This window comes from Mesoplodon densirostris, chromosome 18 (genome assembly GCF_025265405.1).
Source record: "Mesoplodon densirostris isolate mMesDen1 chromosome 18, mMesDen1 primary haplotype, whole genome shotgun sequence".
Lineage (NCBI taxonomy): Eukaryota > Metazoa > Chordata > Mammalia > Artiodactyla > Ziphiidae > Mesoplodon > Mesoplodon densirostris.
Genome location: NC_082678.1, coordinates 47235326 through 47258139, shown reverse-complemented (window position 1 = coordinate 47258139; position 22814 = coordinate 47235326). Strand labels below are relative to the sequence as shown.

General features: G+C 59.6%; 1 protein-coding gene across 4 annotated transcripts; it reads right to left on the bottom strand.

Annotated features, from left to right (window-relative positions):
- Positions 1-373: 373 nt before the first annotated feature.
- CLUH (clustered mitochondria homolog) lies at positions 374-22447 on the bottom strand. Of its 4 annotated transcripts, none has more exons than XM_060081546.1 (26): positions 22241-22447; positions 14503-14705; positions 13499-13670; positions 12386-12529; positions 12062-12186; positions 11829-11983; positions 11622-11747; positions 11184-11331; positions 10917-11009; positions 9039-9733; positions 8068-8291; positions 7858-7962; positions 7638-7738; positions 6041-6193; positions 5889-5951; positions 5562-5806; positions 5257-5341; positions 4984-5137; positions 4749-4888; positions 3814-3894; positions 3609-3734; positions 3405-3526; positions 3031-3124; positions 2803-2937; positions 2646-2719; positions 374-1870 (listed from the first exon to the last, which is right to left on the bottom strand). In XM_060081546.1, the coding sequence occupies exons 1-26, from the start codon at positions 22338-22340 to the stop codon at positions 1684-1686; spliced, it is 4050 nt and encodes a 1349-aa protein (XP_059937529.1). In that variant the 5' UTR covers positions 22341-22447; the 3' UTR covers positions 374-1683. The 4 variants fall into 4 exon arrangements, with proteins under 4 accessions (XP_059937529.1, XP_059937530.1, XP_059937531.1 ...); XM_060081547.1 differs by having other exon boundaries at positions 7858-7959; XM_060081549.1 differs by having other exon boundaries at positions 1860-1947.
- Positions 22448-22814: the final 367 nt, after the last annotated feature.

Below are 22814 nucleotides of genomic sequence, written 5' to 3'. Positions count from 1 at the left end.
CTTCAACAGCCTACCAGGGCCAGCACGCCCAGGCCTGGGCCCCCACCTTGCAGCACCCTTCACCCCAGCCGGAACCACAGGGCCCTGTATAGGAGCGGTTCTCAGCCTTTTCTTCTGTGGCCAACGACAGGTGACGTTCATCTGTATGCCACTCCCATGGGTCTACTGATGGGCAGACTGGTCAACCCTAGGTGGGTGCCTGCGGCTCTACCCCTTCCTCCCACTTTAATGACGTTCTAAGGATAGCTTTGAGTGTGACCTAATTTTACACACTCATGTGCTTTCAACTCTTTCACTAGCACCACTTGTGGCAACAGCTCTCACAACCAAACAAGACTGGTACAGAACACACAGGAGAGGCCGGGACAGCAGGTTTCAAAAACTCACTTTATTCCAATGTGAAATGAAGACTGATGGTTTAAAAACAAGAAAAAGTTCTTGATCAGCTGTGGGGATGCCTCGCTTGCTAGCTCGCACCCACTCCCTTTGAAACCAGGCGTTGGGACAGGCCATACCCGGCCGCGGCTCCGTGCAGAGCCACCAGGCGGAGGCCCCAGCCGCAGGACTGCGCCCTCCAGCTCCCAAGGGTGGCCGTCTCCGCCCACCTGCCAGGGCTCTGACAGCAGGCCCAGAGAAGCGGCATGGGCGGCCGGGCCTGTGGGCCCACCACCTTCTGCAGCCCCCTCCCTTCCACTCCCAGAGCTCCTCTCTGTAGAAGGTGCCTGTGTGTCCTAGGACCAGGTAGGGAGCTAAGCTCCACAAACAAGGGACAGTCACTCCTGTACCTGTGACGTCTCCCCCGGGATCCATGATTCAGTCCGGGTGCCCCCCCACCCCCCTGTGCGTTAGGCAGCTGAGGTTGTTCAACGGGGAGAAGGATACATTCAGGCTATACCCCAAGGTTAGCCCCAGCTGGGGTGCGGGGAGTGGGAAGGCAGCACCTCCTGCTGGGGCCCAAGGGCCGACAAGCCGGGGCTGGGCACAGGGGTGTCTGGGGAACCACTGATGCCCAACCCTTTCCCGACCCCGAGCACAGCCGGGCCAGGCCCGGCCCACCCGTGGTTAGTAAAGCTGCTGCGGCCCTCACCCCGCCATAAAGTGCTCCCCAACCGTCCAGCCCTGCCACAGAGCTCTGGCTCCCCATCCCAGGACACAGGAAAGCTCCCCTCTTTTCGGCTTCAAACCTGGACTTTCAGCCAGGTCGGGCCCAGGGGTAGTGGCAGCAAAAGCAGCAGCCATAATGTCAAACATACAAATGACCTGAGAAATCTCACCTGCACGTCACCCACCCACTCAGAACCGGCTCGGGGCTATGTACAAGTCAGGAAGGGCGGATCAGGACACTCGCGGGCACAGACACACTCGCGCACACCTGCTTGAGGATGGGGGGCCCGAGGGGGCACCTGTCCACCAGCTGGGAACTGATGCCCACGCACTCCATTCACATGTCTTCGATTAGGCCTCTGCGTCGTATACTCTTCGAACCAGTGCAAGAACATCTTTCAGAGGGTCAGGCAGGCCAGGCCAGGGTCCCAGGAGGATGCTGGGGGCAGGGTGGGGTTGGAAGCATGGAGGAAGAGGACTTGCTGCCTCTCCTGATGTGCAGGGCACGCCCCCTTCTCCTGGAGTCTGAATCGCTGGGTAACGGGGCAGCTGGCCAACTGTCCGTCTGTGTCTCCCTTCCTACCCCTGCAAGCTCAGGGAAGGAGGGTCCTTGGCAGCTGGGGGCTGGGAGGCCGCATCCTCTGAGGCCCCTGCTGGCTCTGGCTCAGTAGCCATGGGCTCCTCAGCCTTATCCCTGTTCCCGCTGGCCTCCTGAAGCTGGTGCCGCCGCGCCACCTCGGCTTTCAGATTCTCCAAGTCTTTTTGGCTGAGTAGAAGGACGGGGCGAAGGGTGGGTATCAGAGTGGGCCTGGGCCCTCCGTCACCTCACCGGCTCTGCTTAAACTTAGAACAAGATCAGGCTCTGTGCTCTCTGCAGTGAGACACACGTGTGGAACAAGTGCTTCCCTCCCGCAAATAGAAAGGCCCCCGAGTGCTGAAAAAGTAAGAACTGCACACACCTGACAGCCTCCAGTTAAGGCCTGGCTCCCACCCAGCCTTCACACCCAGTTCAAACCCACTGCACCCCGGCCGCTCCTATAGCCAATTACACCCAAAAAAACAGGTGTAGGGTGCAACACAGAGCAGATACGCTGTAAATGCCGTAACACTGAGCTGACCAAACCCATGCCGCACACAGGTGGGAGGGAGACGGCGCGAGGGGCTTTCGAAGACGGCACTGTTTGTAAGAGCCACACAGGGACCCTCAGGGCCCGGCTCTAAGGCACATCCCTACACTGAGAGCAGGAGTCCAGAGTAGGAATGACGCTGCTCTTTACACACTGACACGAAACGATCGCCAAGATAGATTAAGTGCAAGAGAAAAATACCTATGTGCACAGCTCGCTACAATTTTGCGCCTTGGGGAAAAACGGTTACAGATCTGTTTGCCCAATTATGCAGAGTATTTCTGGAAGGATTGACAAGGAACTCCTTGCCACTGGCTATACTTTTCAATTTTGAGCCATGTCAATGTATCATTCATTTAAAAAACCAAGAAAAAAAATAAAGGCCACCTTCCAAGCGGGGGTGGGGCGCCTCACCTGAGAGGAATGAAGAGGATGCCGTTGATGACGTTCAGCTGCTCCAAGACGCTGGCCATGCTGGGGGCTGTGAACTGAGGGGCGGGAGGGTGAGCCACTGCCTGCGCGCAGCCGGGAGGCCGGGGTGCGGCCCGCCCAGCCCCGCTCGGGGACCCACCTTGAGGGGCGGGATGTTGGCGCTGGAGCCGTTGCGGTAGATCTCATTCATGGTTCGCTGCAGGGCCACGGCCTGCTGGGTCAGGCACTTGAGGTACTCGGAGCTCTCCTTGGTCTTCTCGTGGTCCTCGCCCAGCTGCAGGGGCGGGAGAATATCAGGGCTGCCCGCAGCCCCGCCCCTCCCCGCAGCCCCGCCCCTTCCGCCCCTCCCCGCCCCGCTGTGGCCCACCTGCGTCTTGTAGATGGTGTAGCCTTCCTTCTCGTGCTGCAGGGCTGACCGGAACTCGGCTTTGCTCTCATAGACCCGGGCGACCAGGTGGTGGCTGCAGGCAGGCATGGCGCAGGGGGAGGCGAGGGAGGGACGTGAATGGGCCGGTGGGGATGGATGGGCGGTGGGCAGGCTACCCCAGAACCCACTCTCTGGGAACTTTCCAAGGGGGAAGGCAAGTCCAGAACTCAGAGAAGAGATGCAAGTTGAGAGACATTTCCTCAGGAGTCAGGTGGAGGACTAAGTGCTGGATCCCGGGCCCGCCCTCAATGCAAGCACCTCCCGGGACCCTGTGGCCTGGGGCCTTCCTGTCCCCTAACCCAGCACAGCCTCACCTGAGGGCCACCTTGAGGGACTTGGGCCCGTGGTACTTGGTGCTGACGGCCAGTGCGTTCTCCAGGAAGCGCAGCGACAGGTCGCACTCCATCACTCCGTGCAGCACCAGCCCGATGTTGTTCTGGGGGCAGTCGGGAGGGCCCCGGTCAGCTCCCACTCCCCTGGGCTCGAGGCTAGTCCCGCTGCCCCTCCCCAGTACTCACGTCCAGCAGGGCCATCTCAGGGTGGTCCTCCCCGAACACGAGCAGTGTGAGGTAGCGGGCGCGGTACAGCAGGCTCAGGGCCGTGGACAGCTGGCTGCTGGCGAAGCAGTACAGGGCCAGGTGCATCTGCGGGGGCAGCGGCGTCAGGCCGGGGCAGCCACGGGTCCCACCCACCTTGCAGGCCGTGCCCCCGGTGGCTGCTCACATATTCCTGGATGGTGTTGGGGTGCTCGATGCCCATCACTCGCTCGCTCATCAGCACAGCCTTCTGTTGGTTGCTGAGGGCCTGGGGAGGTGGGGGGCTGTCACCCCTGGGTGGTACCGCCCCACACCCATTCTGCCTGGCCCACGAGCTGCCACAGCAGCTTGGCCTCTTCACCTTTGGCTGCAATTTCTATTTTTACTTTGCACAAAGGCAGCAGAAGAGTGGCCAAAATCCAGCTGCTGTGACCATGGAAGTCAACAGCCCGCGTTGAGGCTGCTTCACATTTTAAAACACTTGTCTTAATCTATGCCAATACATGCATACAAATCTAAAATTGTGCTAAAAATAAAGTATTCGTAATAAGAAAAGGCAGACACAGGCGAAAGAAAACAAGAGTCCTATGGCTGGAGGGGGGCACCTGGCCTAGGAAACAACAGCCTCTCAAGCCCCGGGGCCAACAAGGCAGGTGAACGCCACCAGGTCCCAGGGTGGTACAGGCAACAGCACAGACCCCAGGCAGCTTCCCTGGTGCTTACAGGGCTCTAGGTAGTGAGTCAGAATTTACCCTTCCCTCAACCCTGTGAAGGGAGGCCCTGACATCACTCCCACTTTGTCCGCGGGCACGGCAGCTCTCCCCAGGATACAGCTCTTAAGTGGGGGGAGCTGGGGGGGGGGCAGGGGAGGCGGGCCGCCATACAGGCAGAACAAGCACCTCCCCGGGTCTCCACCTGCTCCTCCTGGGGGGGCCTGGAGGTCAGCAGCATCCCGGGCCTCTGGGGTGACAGGGGCTCCAGTCCCACCTGCCGGGACTCCTGCTTCCTGCTGCCGCGGGGATGAGAACGCAGCCCCAGCTCCCCCATACCCCCCTCCGCCCCGCTGGTGCCAGACCAGGCCCCGGGCCCCTGCTGAAGGCCCAAAGGGTGCGCGTGGCCCACCTCGGCGTAGTCGCCCATGATGTAGTGGAGGCGGGCGAGGAGGCGCAGGCAGGCGCAGATCTCCACGTGCATGGCTCCGTACACATTGTTGAACAGGTTCAGGGCCTCGTTGATGAGCTCGCAGCCCTCCTTCAGGAAGCCTGCAGGGCACCCCGGGGGCGGAAGGTCAGGGCCGGCGGGGGGAAGTGGGCGCCCCCCACCCCCGCCCCGCCCCGCGGCTGCACCTGGCACGCACCCTGCTGTACTTTGGCCTGCCCGCTCTGGAAGAAGTGAAAGGCGTCTGAAGCCTTCGGGTTGACGTGTTTGACCACAGGGAAGATGTTGAGCACGTCCTCCTCCGTGAACGCGGGCTTGTGGCGGCTGTCGAAGCTGTACTCCTTCAGCAGGATCTGGGGAGCCAGCCCGGCACCCGCGGGCAGCCTCAGCCCGGGCTCAAACGGCCGGCCCCGCCCCGCCCAGTTCCCCCCGTGGCCCCGGGAGCCCTGCAGGACGCTCTGAGCCAGCCCACCTGGATGCCGGTTTTCAGGGAGATCTCCCGCAGCAGCGTGATCTTCTGCAGCCCGTAGGTCTCCACGGCCTGGTCCACGGTCTCACTGGGGAGGAGAGGCGGGTGGGCCCAGGCGGCCCAGCACCCCTATGCCCCCTGCTCCACAGCTGCCCCTCCACCCGAGCCCCCGCCCAGCTCCCCTCCCCACTTCCCCAAGCAAGCGGCCCTCCACAGCTCCCTGCTTCCTCCTCCCCGATCCACTGCCAGCGACCACGGAGGACCCGGACACTGCCCGGGAGCCCAGCGCCCCTGCACCCGTCACGTACCACTCGAGGCTGAAGTCAAAGTAGTTCTTGGCCTCCTGGCAGATGTTCTTCCAAAGCTCCTGGGGGGTCATGACAGCCCAGGCTGTGTTATCCGCTGCCCCTGGCGGCCGGTTTCTCCTCCTCCTGTTCCTCTTCTTGGAGACGAGCTCGTCGGCGGGCAGGTGGGCCACGGGGTTGGGGTAGGAGCTCAGGAAGCAGTTCAGGAAGTGGCTGATGGCAGCCGAGAGCCCCGAGAGCTCGACCCCCTGCAAGGGAGGTTGGACCAGTGTCACCACCCGGGCTCCCCCCGACATCCCCATGACCCGGGCCGGGGAGAGAGCGCAGGACCTGTAAGTACGTCTTGAAGATGTGCTTGGCAGAGCGGGTGATGAGCTCTCCGATGCCGATCTTCTGCAAGGGTGCAGAGAGGGGAGTCTTGGTCAGGCCCCAGACCTCCATCCCAGCCCGGCCATCTCACAGCCGCCCTGGGCACCACTCACGTAGATGTGGTCCAGCTGGTCCCGGGCTGGGCTCCGGAGTACCAGGTCCAGCACCTTGCCCAGGTAGCGCATGTTGATGCCGCGCTGACGCATCACCTCGGCCAGCGTGGCCCCGTCCATGGGCAGCACCGCGTGGTCTGCGAAGTCCTTCACCTGCGGGCTGCAGCGCGTCAGGGACCCCAGCCCAGGGCCTCTGCCTCCTCCCGCCCTGGGTCTTCTCAAGGGAGCTCACGCTATCCTGAGGCCCTGAGGGAAGCAGGGGACTGAGACAGACCCCAGCTCCCAATCGGGAAGAGGGAAGGAGACAAAGCAGCAGCAAGGATGTGAGATCTTGTCCCCAGCCTTCTGCACAGGCCACCATCACCCCTGTGACTGCTGGGCCCACACGGCGGGGAAGCAGGGATGAGGAAGCCGCACAGGCTCTCCTGTGATTGCAGAGGAAGAAGCAGGGCCACAGCTTCACCCCGCGGCTGTGCTGCGCCTCGCAGGGGCCTGGGGCAGCCAGCACGGCAGGCTCAGCTCAAAGATCGGGGGACCCAGCAATCCCACCACTGGGCACATACCCTGAGAAAACTGTAATTCAAAAAAAGTCATGTACCACAATGTTCACTGAAGCTCTATTTACAATCGCCAGGACATGGAAGCAACCTAAGTGTCCATCGACAGATGAATGAATAAAGAAGATGTGGCACATATATACAATGGAATATTACTCAGCCATAAAAAGAAATGAAATTGAGTTATTTGTAGTGAGGTGGATGGACCTAGAGTCTGTCATACAGAATGAAGTCAGTCAGAAAGAGAAAAACAAATACCGTATGCTAACACATATATATGGAATTGAAAAAAAAAAAAGGTTCTGAAGAACCTAGGGGCAGGACAGGAATAAAGACGCAGATGTAGAGAATGGACTTGAGGACACGGGGAGGGGGAAGGGTAAGCTGGGACGAAGTGAGAGAGTGGTATGGACATATATGTACTACCAAACGTAAAATAGATAGCTAGTGGGAAGCAGCTGCAGAGCACAGGGAGATCAGCTCGGAGCTCTGTGACCACCTAGAGGGGTGGGATAGGGAGGGTGGGAGGGAGGAGATATGGGGATATCTGTATACATATAGCTGATTCACTTTGTTATAAAGCAAAAACTAAGACACCATTGTAAGGCAATTATACTCCAATAAAGATGTTAAAAAAAAAAAAAAGATCGGGGGACAGCACGGCACCTAAGCTCAGGGCTGCCTTAGAGGGGGAGCAAGCACCGTGTACATGCACAGGGCCTATGTACAAAGCTTGTGTGGGTGAAGATGCCCCCAGCCCCTCTATCAGCCATCCCATCACACAGGGGCTCAGAGGGCCAGACCCCAGCTGCCAGCCTACAAGGGAGGGCACGCAGAGCAGAACCTGATGCCTCCCTTGGCCCCTGTGTGTCAGCGGCCCCATTCTGGGGAAGAGAACTCCACCCTGCCTGCTTTGCAGGTCAGCAGGTCTAAGTCACTCCCGCAAAGGTTCCACAAGCTTCCAGAGTCGGAGATGGATGAGGCCCCAGGGCCTGTAACAGCACCCTCTGGGCAGTCCCTCGTCCCACCCCTGCCCTCACCAAGCCGGGGATCTGGCAGGAGAGCAGGAAGGCAGCAGCATCTTTTAGCAGCTGTTTCTGGTCCCGAACTTCCTCCTGACAAGACTCCGGGAAGCGAACCCCTGGGGGAGGGAGAGCAGAGGCGTGAGCCAGGCAGAAGAGAGGCGGGTGGCCAGACAGACGGCAGCCCTCAGGTGGGCGCACAGGCCCACTAGCACTGGGGCCCTAGAGGACCATTCACCTGGCGAGAAGATGTCGGGGTTGAAGCGGACGTCAAAGGCCGTGCTGCTGATGGAGCCCACAGCCTTGCACGCGTTGCGGATCACCTCCCGACTGCGAGGGTCTGCTGTGGAGACACTGCCCATTAGGAGGTAGCCCCACTCCCGCTCCGGTGGGGCAGCAGCCGAGCCTCCCCTGGCCTGGGCTCCCCCGGCAGCCCCGGCAGCCCCACCTGTCCCGTCGTCCAAGGCGATGGTCTCTGCCAGCTCCTTCACCTTGGCCAGGCCACTAGCACTGCTGCCCTCCTCCTCGCTTCCCACCTCGGGTGCTGGGGGGTCTTCAGGCTTGGACTCCGAGGATGCGGAGTCACCGTTTTCCAGTGACGGGGGAGTCTCCATCTTGCTGGCCTTCTGCTGCATCAGCTGTAGGGCTGCCAGCTTCATGAAGAGGAGGTACCTAGAGCACAGTGGATGGGGCAGGGAATGGAGGAGGGGTATGTAGAAGCGTGACTGCTCTGGCAGCTTCCTGCTGGCTTCGGGGGACCTGAGCCAGGCCCCAGCTCCTGCCCTGCCGGGGTCGAGGGATGTTGGGGCTGGACACCCTGCCGGGCTGGGGACACATCCCGCCCAGTGTGCAAGCATCCACACACGTGTGCGTGTGCCAGTCCAGCAATACTACCAGGTGGCGGCAGCAGGTCACAGCAAAAATGGGGATCTTCCCAGACAGGAAGAGGACAGCTGGTGCGTGGGGGGCTCACACGCAGGCCAGGGCTCTCGAGAGCGCCAGGAACCCCCCTGGCATTCTGACAGGGAGATTATTCTGGGGCATTTGACGGGCTGACCCCTAAGCACGAAACGCCAGCAGCAGGGACCCCAACCCCGCCCCTCCTCCAGGGCCCTGGCTGGCACTGGGAGGTTCAAAAACACCTAAGCAGATTTCCACGTGCTCCTTGAGGGAACAGCCCCACTTCAGTCAGTTGAAAGCCACTGGTCTAGCCACTTGCTAGTTTCTGATCCACATAAAGCTCTTGGATGTCCGTGGTGGGGAGCCTGACGCCACGGTGGGTGGGGCTGGGGCTGGGGCTGGGGCTGGGATGACCAGGGCCAGAGCTAGCTCCTCTTCACTTTCCAAAGCCTCCCCCGTCAAGGATCAGGCCCCAGGACCACCCACCAGAGGATGCAGCCGCTTGCCCTGGCTCCCCACCTGTGCTCCACGAAGGCGTCCACCAGCTCCTGGCGCAGGCAGCAGAGCTTGTGGCGGTGGGCGCGGGGGAAACCGGCGCGGGCGCACTCCTCGGGCAGCACCTCGCCGGGCACGGGCAGGAAGTTGAGGTCGGGGGGGAAGGTGCGCAGCAGGTCAAGGATGTAGTGGCGACCGTCGTTGCCGATGATGCCCTTGCACTCCACGGAGGAGCAGAGCTCCACCTCTTCATCCCGGTCGTTGAGCACCCGGTGCCTCAGGGTCTTGAGGGGCCGGCTCGTGCGTTCCAGCAGCTCCAGGTAACGTGGGTGCGACACCACCGTCTTGCCGAAGTCAATGGAGCCGTAGATGACGCTCTGCTCCTGGTCCCGCTCCAGGATGCCGGGGATGATGGACTGGGCCGTGACACGGTAGCCGCGGTAATCCACCACCACCGTGCCCAGCGTGTACAGCCCCTCCACGTCCACGGCGTTGTATGTGCGCACGCCGTTCAGGTCATTGGTGGGCGCCACGTAGGCCGCCACGTCCCCCCCGAAGTCCTTGTAGTGGTCGCGGACATCAAAGCCCAAGCTGAAGAAGATGTTGTTCCAGATGAACATCTGCATCTTGGTCTCCTCGCTGGGGTTGATGGCCATCACGTTGCCATCGATGACTGCCATGGCGCCCCGCGTGGCTGCCGCCGTGAAGTCGCTGTGTACCTGGGGGCCCGAGGTTGGAGGGTAAGAGAGCTGCGGGGTTCATCCCGCCTGGCCAAGCTCGCCCAGGGCTGGTGGAGGTAAGCAGGACAAAGTTTCCTCACATTTGGAAAAGGGCAAGAAACCCCAGTTTTGGGCTTCCCTGGTGGCACAATGGTTAAGAATCCGCCTGTCAATGCAGGGGACATGGGTTCAAGCCCTGGTCCGGGAAGATCCCACATGCTGTGGAGCAACTAAGCCCGCGAGCCACAACTGCTGAGCCTGCACTCTAGAGCCCGCGAGCCACAACTACTGAGCCCGTGCGCCACAACTACTGAAGCCCACATGCCTAGAGCCCGTGCTCCACAACAAGAGAAGCCACCGCAATGAGAAGCCTGTGCACCGCAACGAAGAGTAGCCCCCGCTCACCACAACCAGAGAAAAGCCCGTGCGCAGCAACGAAGACCCAACGCAGCCATAAATAAAATAAATAAAATAAAATAAATTTATTTTTTAAAAAAAGAAACCCCAGTTTTGAAAAAATATAACACTTATACTGCGAGAGAGAGCAGAGCTTAGTGATTAAAAGGGAGAGTGAGGATTGGGGTGGGTCTGGGAATCACCAATACGTGCCAGGTGATCTTGGCTGGATCACCTCTCAGACCTGTTTTCTCATCAATAAAACTGTGACATAAAAGTATCAGCCTTTACAAGATGTCTGGAAGATTACAGGAGGTAATGCCTACACAGCACCTGGCATAGCCCCTGGCAAAGTGAGCATCCCGGACTTTAGATCTTATTTTTACCATTATCATCTCTAGTAAGATTATGGGAGATTTCAAATAAACTTTTTTCAAAAGCACTGCTTTTTCCTCATCTGTCTCAGGAAAAACACTAAGGATATCTCAGTAGGGCACGTGTGTCCAGCTGAGGGCTCCACATGGGTGTGCTGGGAGGGAAGCTGTCATGGACCTTGCCACTCAGCCCATCCTGGAGGCGTGTCCCCACCGGTTCCAGCCCACAGACGCTAAATCTAAGAGAGGCCAGAAAAAGGAGTTGGGTCGTCTACCAGGAGGCGGAAGGCTGGCAGAACACCCTGGAAGGTCCCTGATGGCCCAGCCCGGCTTCCCTCTTGTTCACAGAAAACGAGCAGGTAGGTGGCAGGCAGGCCTGCGGCCGCTGGTCAAGCTTAAGGGGCCACAGGCACCTTGAATATGGCTCTTTCTCGCAGCAGCCGCTCAGGTAGGTTCTTCCGAGGCAGCTCCCGCGTCGTCTGCAGCTCTTCATTCCAGTCTCGGGTCTACAGCAGGACAGGGAGGGGGACACCGGCTCAACCTGAGCCCCCAGCACCTGCTCGGGGCAGTCCCGTCCCCCGCCTCCCCGCAGACAGCCCCCCAAGCACCCAGAACCCAGCCTGGCGCCCACCAGGGGAAGGGAGGGAAGAGCTAAGGGTGGGCCACCAGGCTGCAGGCACCTGTCCTGGAATATGCTCCTCGTAGCCCAGCCGGGAGGTATAGGCGTCCTCCGCGCGCACGCAGTCCATGGCGTGCTCCGCCTGGGGCGCTGTCCAGCTGTATACCTGGAATGGGGTGGCGATCCTCTCGAACGGGTGGCGCTGGACCCTGTGGTGGGCAGAGGGGAGATGGGGCAGCCCGCTGAGCCCAGAGCCCTGCCCTGGGCCCCTTCTCCAAGGTCCCACTGACTCTGCCGTCTCCCCACCAAGGCCCTGTCCCTGGAGGGTCCGACGGAAGGAAACGGCTGCCTGTCCTAGGGCTGCTAGGCTGACTGCTGCCTAGAAGGGAGCTCTGGGGTGCTGGGGGCACAGCTTAGGGCAGGAGGGCTAGAGTTCAGGCTGTATGGTTCACCCACCCCATGGGACGTGAGATGAGGGACAGATGGGCCAAGGTGCTACCTTTTCTTCTGCAGGGCGGCAAAGTTTTTTTTGAAGGTTGGGCTGATCTGGTTGAGCAGCTCCACCAGGGAATGGCTGAGGAAGCGGGGGCTGGCAGGCTTGGGGTTGAAGTGGTACGCTGTGGACCTGCAGGGAGACGGTGGCCACTGTGCAGGGCACCCCAAGCGGCTGCCCACGGACTCCGAACGGGTTCGCACAGGGACTTACTGGTTCAGGTAAAATCCCCGAGTGGATGCCGTGATGCTGACTTGTCGGTCCTCGGCTGTGATCACAAACAGGTACATGAGGTCCCCGTGCATCTTGCGATTCCCTGGGGGTGGGTTCCAGCCGCTCATGGTCAGCACTTTCAGGCACTGCAGGGGCTGCAGGAATGGCCAAGCGTGAGTGGGCCAGGCTTCCTGGTGTGGCGATCCCCTGCCCCAAAAGAGACCTGCTCCCACCTTCCAATCACGGTTCTGGGGCTGCAGAGGACACAACGGCCGCTCCCGGCTCCCTGGAAGGATGTACTCAGGAGGTGTACAGTCGATGGGGTCCATCTCCAAGCCCTTCTTCCGCTTCCCACTGTCTGAGGGACCCGAGGCTGGTGGTCAGCCCAGGACCATCCAGGGGCCAACTCCCTCCCCAGATCAGGTGGCCCTGGTCTGTGGGCCTCCCGCCCCGCTTCCCTCCAGGTGGGAAGGCCGGGCCCTTGGCCCCTTCACCAGCCCCTGGCCAACTTGCTCCCGGCCCCTCTGCGCAACCGCCAGCCCCAATGCCTCCCGCACCTCCCAGGTCGCCATCAGTAAAGACACTCAGGAAGGACAAGGAGTTGCAGTCAACCCCGTTGAAGGCATCGGATGGGTCCAGACTCTTGAGCAGGTCTCGAACGTGGCGCACGTGGATGCGGGCCTCTCGCACCGTGTATGGCTCTGTCGGGAGGGGGATGGGCAGGGCGTTACCAGGGCAACAACCCACCCAGCAGAGAAAAGTCGGCCATGGCACTACCAGGGGTGGTCTTGACTTTCAATTTTAGGCTTTCACTTACCAATTCCCTTATGAACACATAAGCTGGAATTCTCCTTTCAACACATACACCTGCCTGCTGGTGGGCAGGGATCCTTGTTTGCAAAGAACCTTATACCAAAGGGCACAAGAAATGCCTCTGGAAGTGCACACAGAAGCCCCCTGCTCTCTGCCCACGAATGTCTCGGGTGGGCAGCCCGGCACAGCTGCTAGGTCCCCATGGGCTCAGTCCAGTTCTCCCAGGGCAGCCCTGGCCAGGGGTGGCCTGAGGACTTACAGGACCTCAAACTGCAACACTGCTCCCCAACTCATGTTTCATGAAATTTCAATGAGGGCTCTTCTGGGGAAGGACAGAGGTTTCGTCATTAGGTGAGTCTGGGCACAGCTGGGTTACATTTTTCCCACATTTGCTCCTTGGCTGACATGCCTAGAAGCGCGGTGCCACCTTTCCCCAGGTAACCTAAGTTCACGTGATTTTTTTTTTTTTTACAAACAAACCAGGCTCACCATGCCAGCTGACTGTTCCACACTGGGCCTGACTTCCCTGCTCAAGAGCCATGAAACCTTAGTTTCCTTAAGAGACTGAACTTTTATCTCTATAAAATTTGAATAGGCTGATTTCAAGCACCTGCCTGGTATTGTTTGTTTTGTTTAAAATCACGACTCTGATATTCAACCCATGAAGTTGGAGGGTGTGCTTGTGACGGCCTGCAAAGCAGACCTGTGCTCCTGTCCTGTCTTCTCCTGCCTCCACATGCTCATCTGTGACACAGTGACACCACGATACCAGCGGGAGGGGTGGGCTGGGGGTGAGTGCCGCCTGGCCCCACCTCCTCATGCCCCACCTCGGCGGGCCACACAACTTCCGGACAAACCTTCCACCACGCGTAGCACCGAGCCCTCCTGCAGCCCCTCCACACTGCGCAGCTCTGAGAAGTGGTCCAGCATGTTGCCGTCCAGGTGCAGTGAGAAGCAGGTGCGGTGACATGTGTCTTCACGGTCCATGAGCACTTGGTGGATCTCCTGTACCATCTCCTGGGGGGACACCTGCCAGGGAGAAGGCCCCGACCAACCTGGTGAAAACATACCACTTCCCCAGCCCAAAGGACCTGGGTCCCTAAAGTCAATGCTCCAAATACTGTCTCCCCCTTTTTGGCTTTTATTTTAAATTCCAGGCCCTGCCCATACATACCATGCCCACTTGCACCTGTGTGTGTGTATGTGTGTGCAGGGTATATGCACATGTGCAGGACAGAGCCTTGCCCTGTTACCCGCAAGCTTAAACTATTCCTGCAGACCAAGAGCAGGCCCTGAGTAGAGCAGCAGGAGGTGTAAAAACAAGGAAAAGAAAAGAGCCATCTTGCCTCCTCCCTTGCCAAGTGCCAAGGTCCCCAGGGCAAATGGCTTCCCCCTTCAGGAAGGTGTGCTCTGGGGCTGAAGCCTGTGGCTCCAGAAGACACAAGAGGGCCTCACCTGGTTCCCCAATGAGTAACAGTTTACAAGACCTCTGGGTTGGCTCTGCTCTTGAAGACCACCCACTACCACTCTCCTCTCGGACAGATGGTAAAACTCCAGCCAGAGAATTGACCTACCTGAGGGTGGGGAGCCCTGGGACCCCAACACTACCCAGCCACTACCATACCGATCCCCAAACAGGGCTGGCAGTCCCAGCTGGGATCTGTCCCCTTGCAATGAGGCAATGGCCTGAACCTGGACTCCCATGTCCACCACGTTAGCTGAGTGACCTTGGAAGGCACAGGACCCTCGGTTTCCTGCCTCAACATGGGGCCAGACCAGGCAAAGGCAAAGCTTGGCTTTGCACCCTCATCCTCCCCAACAGGCTCAGGCCCTGGCCCCCAGTACCCCTCTATCATCTCACCTGGAGGGAGAAGGGCTCGATCCCAGGAGCCAGGATCTTCACAGAAAAGCCCGTGTCCTGAATGACAATGACTTCCTGTCCAGTGGTCTCCTCTCCCGGTTCGGCCTCATCCAGCCCATTTTCCCGGGGCGGGTCGGCAGCCCCCTCCTCCTTTTTCAGGCTCTCCGGGCAGTCCCCATTCAACAGCATGACTGAGGGCAGCTCTGTGGGGGACAAGAAAGGAGCTGAGCCAGACGGGCCTCGTCGGTGAGGTCTGCCTCACCCACCAGGGTGGACACAGCCCTACACAAGGGCGTCTGCCTGTCCTCCCAACTCGGCCCTGCCCCAGACTCCGGTCCCACCGCACCCCAGGGCACGCCTGCAGGCTACTGCCCGCTCGCTCGCCTCCACACCCTGGGCCCTCGCTTCCTATCTGCTCCTCAGGCCCCCAGTCTGGCGGCCGTGTGAACAGGCCACCCAGACCACTCTCCCCAGAGTCACCAATGCCACCCTAAGGGCCAAACCTGAGGGTCTGCTCGGCTCCCCCTCCCCCGACCGCTCACTTCCTCCTCTTCCCTGATGGACACTGATGCTCTGATTCTCCCCTCTCCAGCTTGACCTCCTCCCGGCAGTCAAGCTGTGGGTGTCCTGGGCCCCAGCCTCTCCTCATTCCCATCTCACCCTTGCCCGTGACTGCAAATGCCCTCCCGTCTCCCAGCTCACGTGACCAGTCCAGGCCTCGCTCCAGTTTTTCAACATGTGGCCATCCCTTAGGCCTCACCAGACTCATCTTGTCAGCATGGAATTTATCTTCCTCCACAAACCAGCCCCTGCTCTGCGAATGCCCGCCCCCCATCCCTATCTAGTCACCCAACCGAATCTCCAAACTGGTCACAGGACTGCTGCAGGCCATTTCCCCTATTTCAAGAATACCACTTGTTGTACACCTGAAATTAACATAACATTGTAAATCAACTGTACTTCAATTAAAAAAAAATTAGAACATGCACTACAGTCCTAATTATGTGTGTATATGTACATTTGAATCTATTCCAGTAGAAGGACTAAAAGACTCAGAATTCAGTGGCTTTCCTTAAATAACAGGATTAAAAGTGATATAATCCTTTCCTTATAAAGTCTATACTTTCCAGGTGTTTACAATAAGCTTGTATTATTGTATGACAATTGTTAAACCAGTGTTTATTTTAGGGTATGATTTAGAAAAAAATGTTATCAGGAGCTTTTTGAGAAAACTAGGGCATTGAAACTGTAGTGAGCAAATTCTTATACCAACTTTTGTGAACTGTTCATGTTTTATATCCAAAGTGATCTTCATTTCCATGGTGTGACCATATCCTTAGATGAGTAGCTAAATGTGATCCAAAGACAACACTTGTTCTTCTACATATGAAATTCTGGTAAATATAGATAACTCCTTTTTTTTTTTTTTTTTTTGCGGTACGTGGGCCTCTCACTGTTGTGGCCTCTCCCGTTGCGGAGCACAGGCTCCGGATGGGCAGGCTCAGCGGCCATGGCTCACGGGCCCAGCCGCTCCGCAGCACGTGGGATCTTCCCGGCCCGGGGCACGAACCCGCGTCCCCTGCATCGGCAGGCGGACTCTCAACCACTGCGCCACCAGGGAAGCCCCAGATAACTCCTTTTTTAAATAAAGTGCTTTTTAAGTCGTTATTGAAGGTGACCATAGTAAAAAAGAAAATATTGCAATTAATGGTAAATCTGCATAATTAATGGTTAATAGGAATAAGTGAAAATCCATAGAATCAAATAAATATAGCCTTTTTTCCTCTTCCAAAAAAAAAAAAAAAAAAGGTACCACTCAGAACCTTCTAATACTCTCCACTGCTCTACTGCTCACAGGAACCGAACATCTTAGGCCTAAAGTCCACCTCAGCCCCTGCCAGTTCTCCCTATCAAGGTGCAGCTACACCAAACTACTCAGAAGCCTAAGAACAAGCCACACATTTTCCCTCCTACCTGTGCTTTTGTTTATGCTGCCCCCCATATACCATTCCATCGGGCAGACTCCTACTCATCCGTCAAGGCCTAGGTGAAATAAACTCGCTTCTCTGAAGCCTGACCAATGACCCCTGGCAGCAGTGTCATGCTGCACTCGGGGGGCTGTTCACACCAGCAGCTCTATCTTCCTCCTCCTGTCTTGCCTGCACTCAACAGAAAGACACTGAACTAATGAATTAATTACTGTAAAAGCCCCGCACCTGTGACCAGCAACCGACTCACGTGTTGTGGGGAGGAAGAGCAGGTGACAAAAGCTTCCATTTCTCCGCAGGCACGAAGGAGAACAAAGGAGAGCCCTTCCTGCCCTGCCTCGCTGGGGGAGAGGAGGATGTCCTCGCAGAAACCCTCCAGCGAAACACAGGCCTGCCTGGAGCCCCACTGGCCCATGGGGCCTTCCGGCCCAGGGCCTGCCTGGCAGCCAGACTGGCCCCTTGCTTATCCGAGAGCTCCAGCCAGGTCAGCTCAGCTAGCTCTGCTCTGGACCCCAACCCATCTAGACTCCACCTCCTCTTCCCTACCCAGCTGTGAGGAGTGGGGACGGGGTGCACCTCTCCAGAGCTGTGTGGGCTCTACCCAGACCTACCAGAAACATGGAGCAGGGGCCTCGGGAAATGTATAAAAGTCCAGATAAGCCTGACACACAAGGGCACACGGGGGGACCGGGAACGGGACGTGGAGAGAAGCCACTCCCTCTTCCCGCGTCCCCTCAACTGAGTGATAAACAAAACGGCCAGGAGTTCAGATACGGTCCCCTCCTCCTTCCCCCAAATAAGGGTGTCTGAGGCCCAGAAGTTCAGTGCCTTGCCCAAGGTCAAGAGCGGACCCTAGATTCCCCCCGGAGAGCCCCCCTACCACATGGCTGCACTGCCCTCAGTCCTGGCCCACGGTGGGCCTTCAGTAGCTGTCGCCACCTCCGTCCCCAGCACACCGCTCCTAACCTGAAGGTAAACTCCCAACAACCACAAGGACGCACAAGGACCTCTCCTTCAAGTGAGCCCACAGCCCTAGGCGGGGCGACCCCAAGCCCCTGGAAACTGAGCAGCCGGCCCCAAAGGGAGAACCTGGCTGACTCTGTGACACAGCAGACAGGGACAGGAGGGCGGGAGAAGGGTGGTGGCTGGTCAGTTTTCAAAATGCAGCAAGAGGGGTGACAGCTATGAGGCGGCCTTCCCCCAGCTGAGGCCTTGAGAAAGGCTTTGCTGGCTGACCAGCCCTCAGGATGAGGGGAGCCCTGCCCAATACAGAACAGCAGCTTTGAGGTCTCTGAGACCCCAAAAGTGGGAAACCAGAGACCTGGACCCAGAGAGGTGGCCTGTGCTCCCTGAGTCTGGGCCAGGAGGACAGAGAGGAGGGCAAGGGTGGCCACAGCTCCCACTCCCCACCCTGCCTCAGGGAGCCTGCCCAGAAGGCACCTCCGCTCCAGGTTCCCACCCCAGGGGGCACCCAATCTCCTATCAGATTTCAAAGGAATGTGGCTGGTTCCCAGGGGCCTCCACTCCCCTAAGGCCAGCCGGCCCTGCCCCTCCTCTTTCCTGCAAAGCACCCTCAAGGTCTCCCTACAGCGGGATCAAGGCCCAGTGGCCTCCCCACCAGAGGCCAGCCACTTGGCTCCCTGTCCCCACAGCCCACCTGGTGTGGTCAGCGGCTGCCCACGCCCACCTTCTGGAGTCACAGGACCTCCGTGGCAGCGAGTCAGCCAGCTCTCCAGCTCAGGCCCGGCACTGCCTGGGTGCCTCGTTCCGGCCTCTGCCTCTACCCTTGCCGCCATGCAGCTGGCCGGCCCAGGGCTGGAGATCCGGCTGGCTTCGGGTTTCAGTGGGGCCAGGCCTGCTGGGGCGGCCCTGGGAAGGGCACACTCCCCCTGCCTCGCATCCTGCTCAAGGTCGGCCAGAAGGACGGCCGTGGGCCAGGAGGCCCTGGTGGCTCCAGGACCCCAACTGGAGCTGCCACCAGTGCTCAGGCCCACCTCCCTGTACCCCCCAAAAGAGGGTCCCTGCTGGTGAAGCAGTCAGCGGGGCAGGAGAACCCAGCATCTGGGGTACCTGGGCCCCTCAGGATTGAGGGCCCTGGAGACTGGCTGGCAGGGATAGAGCCCAGCAAGGGGGTCCTCTCCTCGGCCCCAACCCCAGTGGGGTGGGGCAGGACCGCTTCAGCCGGCTGCCGGCAACAGCTGGCACAGACTCGGGCCCAGGCCACGAGGTGGCCGCCCCCCTGTCCACCGGCTGCACTGAGCACCCTGCCCACCTCCTGGGTCAAGTGGCTGGCTGGGGCCTCTGGCTCGTGCTGCCCCCTGCAGGTGACCTAGCAGCTCTCCCCTTCCTGAGAGTCACTAGCTCTGGTGGGAACCCTAACCCCAGGAGCCCAGAGGACAACTGCACCCGTGCCCCAGGCCTCCAGCTCCACCAAGAAGCTGGCAGGCTCCGACTTCCCTCCCCAGCAGCCCCTGCGCCTGCCAGGAGAAAACCAAGTCTCTCCCCTGGGGAAAACAGAGCTGGCAGCAAGAGACCAAAGGCCGCGCGGCTGTGGAGAAGAAACATGCCCAGCCTTGCCAGGGCGCCTTCCCAGGGCCTCTGACTTGTTGCCAGGGCCCAGGCGGGACTGCTCCGGCATCCATACTAACCAGGGTGGGGGGTGGGTAGCCAGGCTCCCTTCAGGCCCCCTCCCCGCCCGTCTAGTCCCTTCCAGGCAGCCCTGAAGGGCTGGCACCCAGCAGGCCCTCGGCTCCCAGCACCCTCCACCAAGGGTTCTGGCTTGCGCACACTCACCGGATGGCACAAAGGGCCAGGCCCCAGCAGAGCCCCTCTTCTTCCGCCACCCTCCCCAGACACACCCCAGCCCTGTGGAGAAGGGGGGCGGGCAGAGCAGCCTGGCAGTGACCCCTGCGTAGCTGCTACAACCACCCCCACCCTGGTTACCACACAGCCAATGCTTACTCTAGGCCCAGCCCGTAGCAGGTCCCTCCATCAGCTCGACCAGCCCATCTCACTTGAGGAAACCGTGGCTCCAGAAGCTTAGTAACCAAGCTGCCCAAGGTCGCAGAGGCAACAGGCAGCCAAGCCAGGTCAAGAAAAAAACCAGGTTTGTCAGACACCCAAGCCCAGGCCTGAGTGCCAGCCCCCAGGCTGCAGCGCCCACCAGGTAAACAGTACCCCCTTCCTCTACACCCCTGCTTCTTACCCCAGGGGGCACCCCTGAGGATCTGGGCTTTAGGGAAGGAGCAAGGTGATCCTCTGCAGAATGGGAAGGGGTTGCCCAAACAGCATGGCATACACCTCCCGCCCCCCAAGTCTTCACTGGCCAGACCAGAATGAAGAGATAAAGCACAGCCCTGGCCTGGCCTGGGAGAACGCGGACCCAATGGGCAGCTGAAAGGAGTTAGAAAAGAAACGTAAGCCATCCCAGGTGGCCCCTGTGTGCGTTTCCCAGCCTAGCATGGCCTCACTCAGTAGACTGTGCCAGGGCCAGGCCCCGCCCTAGCCGAAACCTCACAGGGTGAGGCTCCTGCAGGAAGTTAGGCCTCAGAAGGCATATCACCCTATCCCAGAAATCTGGGGCTTCAAGGAAAGGGGTGGGGGCAGGCAGCCTAAGGAAGATCCCAAGGAGGCAGGCATCTGTTTGCCTCCTTCCCATCTCCACCCAGGCCAGAAGCAGGTCTGCAGGGTCTGGGGAGAGTCCAGTGTTCCCTGAGCTGCTCTGCTCAGACCTACCCAAAAGAAGAGCTCTGGGGTCCTGTCCAGGAGCTCCCCTAAGCCCCCAAGCTCCTCTCCTGTCTGCCAGCCCCCTTCCCCTCCGCTCTGGGCCTCAACTCCAAGGAGCCCTCCCCTAGGCAGAAGGAACTCGACACACCACCATGAACTTGAAAAACCTGCTGTTCTCTTAACCCCTAAAAGTAGCTTTTTTCCCAACAAGGCAACTGACCCTTGGTTCCCCCACAAAAGGCCTTGATCACTTCCTCAAGGGGACTAAAGAGTCTTCCAGAGCTGGGTTCTGAGGTCAGAAGCCTGGGTGAGGGCCTGTTGGGGGTCTCCATTAAGGCCTCCTCCTCCTTTGAATAGATTCAGACTGGCTATAATTCAAGTCCTAGCTCTATACAAGCTTCCCAGAGGCTTAGGGAGCCGATGTTCCACCTGCTAGTATGCTTCCAGTTTCCCCAAAATGAACAGCTGTACCCTCCCCTGACCCAGGTTGCCCCAGACAGACCCCCTCAAAGAAATTCTCCAACACTCTCCCCTCTCCTCAGTCCCTACGTTCTCAGCATATGATCCCAGCCAACATGCCTCTCCCAGCTTCCTCTGGGACAGGACAGGACAGCCTTGGCAATCTGGCTGTGAGCTGGAAATCCAAATGCTGAATTGCTGTGTGACCTTGGGCAAGTCGCTTCATCTCTTCAGGTCTCTTTGCTGGAGGGGAAATCAGCCTCCTCTTATATAGCCTGCTCCACCGATTCAGAGCCTCATCAGGGTGAAGCCTGGCAGGTTGGAGTCATCAGCATTTGTCATTCTGCCCAAACCTTGGCCTTCTCTAGGCAATCAGCAAAGCTGCCACAGTACCTATCCCCCACCATCAGCTAACCTGGCTGTGATCAGTTACAGGGTCAGAGAGCCCACCTAACACTGTTCCCGTCCTGACTCACCCAAGCTGGGAAGGGAGATGAAGATGACAAGTCCCTTTTGAGGAGAGTTATGGGGAGTGGGAGGCACGGGTAGTTCTGCACTCCCACTGTCACCCAGGGCAGAGAGGGACACAGCCCAGCCCTGGGGCTCTGAGGAAGATTTGGAGATGACAACCCAAGGGCTGGGAAGGGGCTTCCAACCTCAAGGCTGTAGTCAAAGATGTGATGGAAGAAACACAGGGAACAGAGGAGGCCCAGGAGAGAGGCAGGCCCCACCTGAGAAAAACTGCAGCCACTCCCAAAGCCAATGCCACACAGCCCCACGGGGGAGAGCTGGGAGCTTGACTCCATGCTGATGACCTTTGCCTTAAAAACAGCAACTCTGGGCTGACCCACTTTTCGCAATAAGGCGGGTTAATGATCAAGTTCTGGCACAAACACCACCTCCTGCCAAGGAGTTTGGCTTTGCCCCCATACACAGGCAGACCCCCAGGTCTGCCTGCCAGGCCGACATCTATCAGGACGGAAATCAGACCCTGCAGACCTGGGAACGAACCCTGCAGGCCTTGCCTCTGGGAACGAACCACAGAAACCCCCTCACGAAACACACACCCCAACTTGCACTCTTCCCACAGACCAAGCCTGAGAAGTCCCAAGCTGAGTCTAACTCGCAAGGCTGCAGCCCTGTGCACAGGGAATGCTTGGGATCCTGACGCGAAGGGGGTGCTTGACGGAGCAAGTGTCAAGTGACCCCAGTCCGGAAAGTTCCCCATGCCCGGGGGCGTAGGGGGTGGGGCCGCCGCGTCCGTCCGTCTGCGGAGCCGGCACACCCCGAAACTGCATGCGCGTGCACGTCTCCCCGCGATCTGGCACGCGTGTGTTAGCCGCCGCTGCCCGCCCCGGGACCCCACGTGTGAAGCCCGGGCCGCAGGCGGGGGCGACAGTGAAGGTGACCTTCAGGGCGGGGGCGCCCGGTGGAGGGCTCGGCGAGATGCAACCCAGCCAGGCGCGGAGGGAAGGCGGCGGTCCCCGCGCAACCCCGAACCCCCCCGCCCACTCGGCCCGATTCAGCCTCCCGCCCTGCTGCCCCCCGACCCCGGCCCCGCTCACCCGCCGCGCCCGGCCGCCCCTTGCCACCGCCCTGCGAGCTGGGCTCCCGGGCGCTGTCCGCCGGGGCGGCCGCCGGCAACTCGTCCGTTTTGATGACCATGGCGGCGGGAGCGGGCGTCCGCCTCGGCTGTCCGCGCCGCCCGCCGCGCCACTAACCCAAGTGCCCTGCGCGCCGCTGCAGCTGCGGGAAGGACGGAGTCACCGGCCCACGTGGTGCGCGCTATGGCCTTTGACCCCACCGCCGCTCCCTTGCCCCGCCCTCACGCTCGGCCCGGCCCACGAAGGCCGGCGAGGGACAAAATACGCCACGCCTCGTTCGCTGTGTACCAACGTGGTGACTTTCTCGAACGCCTTAAAGGGAACGTACCCTGGCTCTGGCTAGAGAAAGGCTTCGGGCCCCCTCGAGGGGCGGGGCTACGGAGAGGAGTCCTTGCGGTTCGCTGCCCGTCGGGCGGGCAACTTGACCTTGGGTGGAGACTCGTCTGGACTACTATTGCTTTCAGTGCCCTCACCCAATGGCTTCCTATTGCAGATATGCCAAATGACCACGCGGTGTCTAATCTGAGGTGTTAAT

Excerpts from the sequence above, each read along its gene's own strand:
- CLUH (XM_060081546.1), bottom strand. The coding sequence starts at position 22,340 with ATGGTCATCAAAACGGACGAGTTGCCGGCGGCCGCCCCGGCGGACAGC. Across the intron at positions 7,739-7,857 it reads CCCCGACATCTTCTCGCCAG|GGGTTCGCTTCCCGGAGTCT; the intron begins GTGAATGGTCCT and ends TCCCTCCCCCAG. Across the intron at positions 5,342-5,561 it reads TTTGACTTCAGCCTCGAGTG|TGAGACCGTGGACCAGGCCG; the intron begins GTACGTGACGGG and ends TCTCCTCCCCAG.